The following is a 10414-nucleotide window of genomic DNA, read 5'->3' on the forward strand; positions in this document are numbered from 1 at the left end:
TCGTCGATGAACATCGGAACCAAAGCCAAATCCTCCTACCTAATCGACAAGGGACTCCAAACATGGAAACTACCGCAAGATCCAACTCCCTAGGACTCCAACCAGGACGCATCTAATCCGATGAAAGAGCATCGACCATCTACTCACCGGTCTAAGTAGAGGAATAATAAATAATCTAATGGTGCGGTCTTCCAATCTTAAAAGCAGCAACCCAGAAACACTATCCTCCATTGCTGACATCATAGCCAATGATGTAGAAAAACAACCCCTCAAAGGGTTGGTCATTTATGGAAAATATTTTTAGATCAAAGTGATTTTATTGGATTCGGTTTCTACAGAAGCCAACGGAATAGAGTTAGAGGACCAATCAACTCAAAAAACAAAAAGAGAATAAAACTACCAAAGGAAAAGGGGACAATAACATGTATGGAAAACAACAAGTCATTTGACAATCATGTTTCATCCATGCTAGGTAATATCCGTCGATCACATATTGATATTGAAGCAATAACTGCCCCATATGGCTGGCTCAAGGGGCAAGTTAGGCCCTTGCTTTAGGGCTACAAAAATCCATAGTTATTTGTAGCAACTACTAATTCAACAGTCTACTTCCCATGACAAATGAACTATTTCTCTGGTAACAATCTACATGTGTTATGCTTCTTTTTCCCCACTACCAACAGAAATTTTGCTGCACTTACATAAATTTGCATCTCAACAGTATTTTTCATCAGCATATAAAATGGCATAGGTACTGCAAACCACTGCTATTTTTCGGACGTAATAGGCAATCAACCAAGCATGCATAAATTTAAGAAATAGTTTAATGTTTAAAAGCATCCATGTAAGATTTATAATTAGATGTAATTTAATCAATTGTATCCATGTAAGATATGTATCTAACATTGATAGAGTATCCATTAATCATTACAAAAAAATTCAATTGATTTGTTCTCCTAATTATGTTTTTTTCACAATGTAACTAGGTACAAAATTTTTGCCAGTAAACATCGTAGTCTAGCATTAACTTGCAACACTTTCAGACATTGATGCGTGTGGAAAAAACGAGCAGGGCAACAAGTTGCCCAGCTGCAATTTAATTTATATATCTAGAAAGTCTGCAACCAGCCAAACACAAAGGCACCACGCGCGGCCTATAAATTGCATCATCCTCCTTGCACTTGTTCATTCTTTACGACCTTCCAATACACGTCACATGAAGTTCTTGTATCCATGCCTCCTGCTTTCCCTTGGCCTTCACCTTGCTTCCATCACCACTGGTGACATCCAGTTCCTATACCTTGGCTTCAAAGGCACTAACCTCTCCGTGGATGAAACTGCCACAATCACATCAAATGGACTCCTTGAGCTGACCAATGGCATGATTCATCGTAAAGGACATGCATTCTATCCAACTCCTTTGCACTTCCGCAAGTCGACCAACGGTATGGTGCAGTCCTTCTCAGTTACCTTTGTATTTGGCATCCGCTCTAGCTACCTTAGCATGACCCGACAAGGTCTGGCCTTTGTTGTCGCGCCAAGCAAGAACTTCTCAGATGCATTGCCCAACCAATACCTTGGTCTCACAAATATTCAAAAGAACAACCCAACGAACCATTTCTTTGCTATCGAGCTCGATACAGTAAAAAACATCGAGTTCAAGGATATCGATGACAACCATGTAGGCATTGACATCAATGGCCTCAGCTCTATACAGTCCCACTCTGTAGGCTACTATGATGACATGAGTGGTAGCTTTCATAACCTAAGTCTTCATAGTGGTGCAGCAATGCAAGTATGGGTGGACTACAGTGGAGAAGCCAAGCAAATCAATGTGTCCATGGCTTCCCTTGGAATGGAGAAACCTGCAAGGTCATTGATCTCGACAACCTATGACCTATCAACAGTGATCCAAGAGTCGGCGTACATTGGTTTCTCATCATCAACTAGCGAAATGGACTCACGACACTATGTGCTTGGCTGGAGCTTCAGCATGAACAGACCAGCTCCAAAGATTGACACCACCAAGCTACCCAAGCTACCTCGGAATGGCCCAAAGCCCCGGTCAAAACTGTTGGAAATAATCCTACCCATAGCAACTGCATCATTCATAATTGTTGTAGGGGCTATCACCATTCTACTTCTGAGGAGGAAACTGCGCTACGCTGAGCTGAAAGAAGATTGGGAAGTCGAGTTCGGCCCACACAGGTTCTCATACAAGGATTTGTACCATGCCACAGAAGGATTTAAGAACAATAACCTACTTGGTGCAGGAGGATTCGGGAAGGTGTACAAAGGAGTACTCCAATCATCTAAACTGGTGGTTGCTGTCAAGAGGGTGTCCCATGAATCAAGGCAGGGTATGAAGGAGTTCATTTGCGAGGTTGTAAGTATTGGACGCATTCGACACCGCAACCTTGTTCAGTTACTTGGCTATTGCAGGCGAAAAGGTGAACTTCTTTTAGTATATGATTACATGCCAAATGGAAGCCTTGATAAGTATTTGTACTGTCTTGAGGGTAAGCCCACACTGAATTGGGATCAAAGGTTTCGGATCATCAAAGACATTGCGTTGGGTTTACTCTACCTCCATGAGAAGTGGGAGAAAGTTGTCATTCACCGCGACATTAAGGCAAGCAATGTGCTCATTGATAGTGAAATGAACGGGCATCTAGGTGACTTTGGCCTTGCAAGATTGTATGATCATGGCACTGACCTACAGACCACACATGTGGTTGGTACCATGGGATACATGGCCCCAGAATTGGTATCAACAGGCAAGGCCTCCCCTCTCACAGATGTGTTTGCCTTTGGTACGTTCCTTCTCGAGGTGACCTGTGGGCAGAGGCCAGTGAACCACAATGCAGAAGATGGCCGAGCAGTGTTAGTAGACTTGGTTCTTGAGCATTGGCACAAAGGATCATTGACTGAGACAGTAGACACCAGGCTACGAGGTGACTATAATGTTGATGAGGCATCTCTGGTGCTAAAAGTCGGTCTATTATGCTCTCACCCATTCACTAATGTGAGGCCTAACATGCAGCAGGTCTTGCTGTACCTTAACTGTGATTTGCCACTCCCAGAGTTGGCACATGCAGACATGAGCTTCAGCATGCTCTCCCTAATGCAAGATGAAGGGTTTGACCCATGTACACTGTCGTCAAGCATTGGAATAATATCTGGCATCTCGGGAGGAAGATGAGTTTCATGGTGTTTGAGATGTCATGACTGCTTGCATGCCACCGTTCATATTTAGCACTGAGCCGTACGTAGAGTTAGATTATTAAAGGGCTTTCTTCTACGCTCATTGCAGTGTATTCCAGAGATTATTATTTTCATCAGTGTACGAAGCAGTTATATTCAGCTGTGTGTGCGCGCGTGTGTAGTTGAGCTGATATACATGTAGTCCTGTACTATTCAGCTGAGGTTAGATAACTTATCCTACAGTTCTATTTGAATGTTTTGTCATCTTAAATTAACAAGTCTAGTAAAATCTAGCCATCCAAATCTAACTCTGTCACTGCTTTCAAACAGACCCAGCCCAAGCCATCAGATAGGGCACCTATTATACATTTACTCAAGGGCTAGCTCCAGTATTGTGTGACAACCGTATTTTCACCGTGTATAAAAAAATGCTCTCTCTCTCCCACGTCGCACAGATCCGGTGCCGCCCCATTTTCTCCTCTGCTGCAGGTCCGCCGCTGCCCTCTCCATCTCTCTCTTCTCTGTTTCTCTCCTGTGGCTGACAAGTGGACCCCACTAAGCTGCACTGACTCTCCTGTGGTATTGTCAAGTGGGCCCCACTGAACCAAACTGAGCCTAGCCATCGAGCCACCGACCGAGGCTAAGCCGAGTCGAGTCACTGGTCCTTGGACCCGATCCACCATGAACCATACACCGAAGCCGCCCCCAGTCCACAGTTCATAGATCCAGTCCACAGCACAGTGCCATTTCTGATTTTTCAAATATAATTATCCGAAAATCCTTTTAGAGAATATCCTTTTTCATTTTCTGGATTAACCTCCAGTCAAATCTTCCAAAACCCATTTCTCCTTTGTATCAACTCCGATTTCGACAATTCAAGATCTATCTACCCATCCAATTTCATAATTTTAGGAGCTTTTTTGGATTTTTATTTAGTTTTATTAGGAACGCTATCAGGAATGACGGGAGTTGTCTTGGAGGGTGCCTCTGAACACGATCCAGCAGAGGGGACTCTGGGGACCTACGCTCGAACCTCCCTGGTTGGGAGCACCATCACCTCAGCTAGAGGCCAAAATCCATAGGTACAGTCGGTGAACTTTGCTCAAAATCCATAGGTACGGTCGGTGAACTTCGCTCGGGCAGTACCATTTACCGATCTGGCCAGCCTCCAAGTAAGTCTTCCTTACTTAGGTATGTTCTTTTTTATATTACTTTTAGGCGTCTGCTAATTTTCACTCGATTGAAATTGGGTGAACCGTTTAGTCGACGCCGTCAGTCACACAATCTCGATCAGACAGCGCGTGTGCTTCTTCTTCCTCCTCTCTCTCTCTCTCTCTCTCTCTCTCTCTCTATCGCACGCGCTCGCCCGCTCCCCTGCCTCCCACCCTCCTCTGACCATCCCCGGCGCCGTCCCCGCCGCTAGGTCTGCCTCCGCCGTGCTAACCCATCGGCTCAGACGCCCCCGCCCCGACCTGGCCCACCGGCTGTCTCCCGCCGTCCGCAACCGACGTCTCCCACCGCCCCGCCGCCTCTCCCGCCACCACCGCTTGGCCTTCCTCCCTCCCCCGAACCCCTTTTTCTAAGCCCACCGGAAACCGGAGCTCCGGCAACCCCAGCCCCTAACCCCGGCAACCCCCGGCCCCTAACCCGAATTCCCCAACCCTAAATCCGGCATGTTCACACGGTCGAGTGAGAGAATTGCACAATTTCAGTCGAGTGCATAGGAGTAAATACGTTACTTTTATCCTCATAACGCTCCCTCCCTTGTTAGGCCATCCGGAGCTGCGATGTGGCTCTCAACACCTTTTGCCAACTCTTTGCCAAGAGGGAAGCCGGGATTTCTCGAGCCTCTGGCGCCGAGCTCTACAAGGTTTGGCATTGGAGCTAGGCGACGCGAAGGCCTGGCTCGCCTGCCTCTTTCAAGAGAAGCAGGAGGCAGAGGCCAAAGACTCGGAACCTTGTGCTGGAGAACAGAGAGCTGAAGGCGGTGAATACCCAGCTCGAGGCTGATAGGGCCAGGTTCCAAGAGGCCCTTTCTGTGGAGGAGATCACCTGCCGGGTGGAGGTGGAAGCGCTAAAGCGAGACCTCTCGGGTAAGCAGCTTCACCGCGTGACTTTTCTTTTCCTGCCTAGTCGAACATCTGACTAGAGCGCATTTCTTTCTCCAGCCTTTGCGGCCAAAGAGGATAAGCTGGAGGTGTCACTGCACTTTGCAAGAGCGCAGACGAGCACAGCGGAGGGCACTGTCGCATCACTCCAATCGACACTTGCTTGCTTCGATCAAGAATTCATGGGCACGATGCAAGCAATAGTCGTCCACCTATCACACAGACTTCTCTGGGGTTCGCCCAGCACCTGGAGATGTTGGCGCGCAGACTCCGAGAGGGGTATGACGCCTCCTTCACCGTGAAGGGCACCGAAATGGCCAAGGACGCGGCCACCTCCAGCCTCGCCGAGTTCATGGGGGAAAATCAAGAGCCATCACCCTTATTTTGACCTGCGGATCCTAGAGTGGCTTTGCTTGCGATCCATCAGTGCCGCAGTCCCTTGCGAATGAATGTACACCACTGGCTCGATCACTGGTAAATAGTATGGATTTTAATGTAACTGACAAGGATGATTAAATGTGTTTACCTTAGTTTCTGTATTCGGTTTCGAACTCCCTCAGCATTCGCCTTCGAGTGAATCCAGACTTGTGCTTGTCCCTGTTCAAACGATAGAGTTACCCTATTCTCGAAAACCAGAGGATTTGTTTCGAAGATTATCAAAGGAACTTAGTGTTTATCAGCTAATGAATGCCCTCGAGTAGTTAGCCAGAGGAAAACTCGATAACCTCCTCCACGAACCACTCGGATTAGGCTGTGTTTCTGCTTCAAGTGTTACAGATGTGTTGACCTATGTGTACTTGGGTACACATTAGCCCATCGTCGAGTTTCTGCAGACTTGTTGAGAGGTTCTCAGTACCAACGAATCAGAGATAATCAAGACCAAAGAGCACAAAGGAGCCGAACATTACTGTCTTTGCCTTGCTTTAAAGAAAAATATAAAAGTTCAAAACTCTTCACAGAGGGCTGAAATCTTGGAGCCGTGAGTTATCTCAGTTGAATAAACTTATAAATAATTGCAGTTGGATGCTAGCTATGTTGGATTGGCTAGAAGATCATAGACCTCTTGTACATATTGAGAGAAATTTTAGAAAGAAGTTAAAAGAGCATTTACTCAATTTGCTTGAAGCAAAGAGAATACACTGGAGGCAAAGGGCCACAATTAGGTGGGTTCGCTTTGGAGATGTGAACACCAAACTCTATCAAGCCATTGCTACACAGAATTATAGGCGCAACTATTATATTGCACATATACATCATCATGATGGTACCATTGCTTCTGATCATGAACACAAGGCGGCATTACTTTGGACTTCATACAAAGATAGGCTTGGTCAGTCTGAATGTCCAGCCATGCTCTTTGATCTTGTCTCTTTGATACAGCCGACTACCTTGCCCGAGATGGATGCCATCTTCGCTAAAGAAAACATTGATGCAGTCATCAAGGATTTTCCCTCACACAAAGCACCTGGACCAGATGGGTTTAATGGACATTATTAAGAAATGTTGGCACATTATATGTCAGGATTTCTATAAGTTGTGTGCTGATTTTCAAGATGGTCACTTAAACTTGCAGAGTATCAATGGTTCATTTATCACTTTAGTGCCAAAAAAACTCCTCTCCACAAACTATTAATGACTATAGGCCTATTTCCCTACTGAATGGTCCTCTTAAAATCATTACAAAAAATTTGGCGAATCATCTGCAGTTGGTAATCATGAATTTGATCCATGAGAATCAATATGGCTTTATCAAACACAGAACAATCCAAGATTATCTATCCTGGGCATTTCAATATTTTTACATGTGTCACAAATCAAAAAGAGAGATCGTGATTCTTAAGCTTGACTTTGAGAAAGCCTTTGACAAGGTGGAGCATCATGTTATCCTTAGCATGTTGAAGGGAAAAGGATTTTCTACTAAATGGCTAACATGGATCAAAGAAATCCTCTCTTCTGGCACATCACAAGTTCTACTCAATGTTCTGGGGAAAACCATTCATTGTAGAAGAGGTGTTCGGCAGGGGGACCCTTTATCCCCACTCCTTTTAGTCATGGCAGTGGATCTGCTACAATCGTGAATTAATGATGCCCACCACAAGGGGATGTTATCACTGCCGATGGAATCTTCTTATGGGCAAGCCTACCCTATTGTGTAATACGCAGATGACACCCTAGTCATCATGCCAGCTGACGCTAAGTAGCTTTTCTTCTTGAAATGTCTGCTCAATACCTTTGGCTCCTCCACCGATCTTAAGGTTAACTTTCATAAATCATTTTTGGTTCCTATTAACGTCTCTAATGAAAAAGCTCAGCACCAGCTGGCTGCTACATTGGGATGTGAAGTGGCCGCCATGCCCTTTACCTATTTGCGTTTACCCCTTGGCACTACTAGGCCTTCAGTGGATGAATTCATGCCTTTGTTAAATAGGATTGGAAGAAGACTTATGGGTATAATCCCACATGCTACATATGGCGGAAGGCTGTTACTCACAAACTCTGTGCTTTTGGCACTACCAACGTATCACATGTGTGCCATCAAGCTTCCAGCAATAGTCATTACACAGATCGATAAGTACAGAAAACATTGTTTGTGGAGGGGTTCGGATATTAATAAGAAAGAAAACTGCCTCACCGCTTGGAAGAAAGTTTGCTATCCCAAGAAACAAGGAGGCCTAGATGTTATCTCCATTGCAACACAGAATAAAGCTTTTCCCCTCAAATATTTACATAAGTTCTATAATAAACATGATGTGCCATGGGTAAGTTTATTGGCAAGCACATTACTCTAGTTCTCAGGCGCCGCAAGCAATGAGGCCAAGAGGATTGTTCTGGTGGCGAGATATGTGCAAGTATTTTGAATTATTCTGAGGTTTTGCTTCCTGTCAAGTGGGAAGGGGTGACACTGTCATGTTCTGGAAAGATACATGGGACCTAGGATTTCTGGAGATAACCTTTCCATAGCTCTTTTCATATGCTCAGGAGTCAAACTGCACTGTTCACCATTTTATTGTCGATATGGCCTGATTATAACAGGCTTTTTCAGTTGCCCCTCTCCATTCCTACTTCTCAATAGCTAACAAACTTGGCTTCTATGCTAGTAGCTTGGCCATATGATTTAGATCAGAAGGACTGTTGTAAATATATATGGGGTACGGGAGAATTAATTCTCTTCACAAAGAATGTATAATCTTATCATTGATGAGATCACTGTGCCCCCCCCCCCCTTCACTGGATTTGGAAGTGATGCTGCCATAAACATAAGATCTTCTTCTGGTTGCTACTTAATGATAGAATAAATACTAGAAATCTTCTTCGGAGGAAGAATTTCAGCTCCCTTCGGTGTATTGCGTTCTCTGTCAAGGTGGTGCTGAAGAGACAGTGAAACATCTTTTCTTTGGTTGTTCTTTCTCACAAATGTACTGGTTATCTATACAAATCTCATGGGATCTCTCACTACCCTTGGTTGAGATGCTGAAAGAACAAAGATAGAACTTTTCATATCACTGCTTTATGGAGGTTATTATCATTGCAGAATGGACGATCTGGACACATAGGAATAACATCATCTTCAATGGAGGTATTATTTCCTTCCCTCGGTGGAAACAGGAGTTCAGGTAGTTTTCTCTTTGGTTATCCACAGAGCTAAACCGTCCTTGAAAATAATTTTTAAAAAATGGATGAGTAGTCTGTAACTAGTAACTCTTTTGTAAATTCTTTTCCCTTTTTCTTGTACATAAACTCTTTTTTAATAGAAAATTATAGTAGGGGCCTCCCCTTCTGTTTCGGTTCAAAAAAATATTCAAAAATTATCCCTCTTCTCCTAGCCCCCGACTGTCTAATTGAGTAGTAAGCTATCGGTAAGGCACTCAAAGTCCAAGAAAAGATCTTAGTTCCCTAGCCTCCAACTATTCGGTCGAAGGGACACCTTCGATCGGGCGGTCAGGAGTTGGAAGAGCTCATCATATATCAAAAGAAAACATGGCAAAATAAATGCATCCTTCCTGTCTTATATGCTTTGGATGTAGGGAAGCATCGAGTATGTTGTACTCGGTTGTTAGATCTGGTGAAGGCCTGCCAGGACCGAGAAACCCAACCATTAAGTTTTCACAAAATAAGACATGGAAAATAAATGAAATCGAACAGAGTTTCAAGGGAAACATCATGATTTTAATATTTCTACTAAAAAACTCATATACACTCGATCGGGCTTACTTGCCGATCTTTCCTAGACATAAAGCATGGAGAGTCGATCAATATTCCAAGAGTTTTTTAGTACACGACCATCTTCCATTGCCAGCTTCACCGACCCTGGTCAGGTGATCTCAACCACCATGAAAGGACCTTCCCATGTGGGGTAGATCTTAGTATGGCTCCGAGTTCTCCTCAAGACCAGGTCACCTACAACGAGAGATCCACTGCGAACCTTACGATCATGGTGGCGACAAAGTTTCTGTTGATACCTTGCTACCCTTTGCAGTGCTCGATCACGTAACTCTTCAAAGAAATTGATGTTGTCTGCCCATCGTGGAACTTGATCCTATTCCAAAAAATCCTTGACTCGTGGGTATCCTATCTCTAGATCACATGGGAGTACTGCCTCCACCTCGTAGACTAGGAAGAAGGGAGTTTCTCCCATTGCCTGACTCTTGGTCGTGCGAAGAGCCCAAAGTACAGAAGGGAGCTCTCAAACCCAAGTTCTTGAGTATGACATGAGTCTGTCAAAGACTCGTTTCTTTATCCCTTGCAAGATGATGCCGTTGGCTCGTTCGACTTGGCCATTACTCTGCGGATGAGCTACAGAGGAATAACGGACCTTAATCCTGAGTTCCTCACAATAATCTTGAAAAAGGTCACTGGTAAACTGAGTACCATGGTCCTTGATTATTCGATTCGGAACTCCGAAATGAGTCACTACACTCCTTCTGTGATTATTCAATTCAAAACTATGAAACGAGTCACTACACTCCTCATGATGAAACATTTGGCAACATCTACGATGATTTTTCCTACCGGTTTGGCTTCGATCCACTTTGTGAATGTGTCAATAGAAACGAATAGGTGCTCAAAACCTCTGGGGGCCTTTGGGGAATGATCCTGGAATA

At 44.5% G+C, this 10414-nt stretch overlaps 1 protein-coding gene across 1 annotated transcript; it reads left to right on the forward strand.

Annotated features, from left to right (window-relative positions):
* The first annotated feature begins 1188 nt into the window (after positions 1–1188).
* On the forward strand, positions 1189–3363 carry LOC133928509 (L-type lectin-domain containing receptor kinase SIT2-like). Its single transcript, XM_062374858.1, has one exon. The coding sequence runs from the start codon at positions 1217–1219 to the stop codon at positions 3200–3202; it is 1986 nt and encodes a 661-aa protein (XP_062230842.1). The 5' UTR covers positions 1189–1216; the 3' UTR covers positions 3203–3363.
* Positions 3364–10414: the final 7051 nt, after the last annotated feature.

The sequence above is a fragment of the Phragmites australis genome, chromosome 9 (assembly GCF_958298935.1).
Source record: "Phragmites australis chromosome 9, lpPhrAust1.1, whole genome shotgun sequence".
Classification (NCBI taxonomy): domain Eukaryota; kingdom Viridiplantae; phylum Streptophyta; class Magnoliopsida; order Poales; family Poaceae; genus Phragmites; species Phragmites australis.

Coding starts and splice junctions, on each gene's coding strand:
- LOC133928509 (XM_062374858.1), top strand. CDS start 1,217: ATGAAGTTCTTGTATCCATGCCTCCTGCTTTCCCTTGGCCTTCACCTT.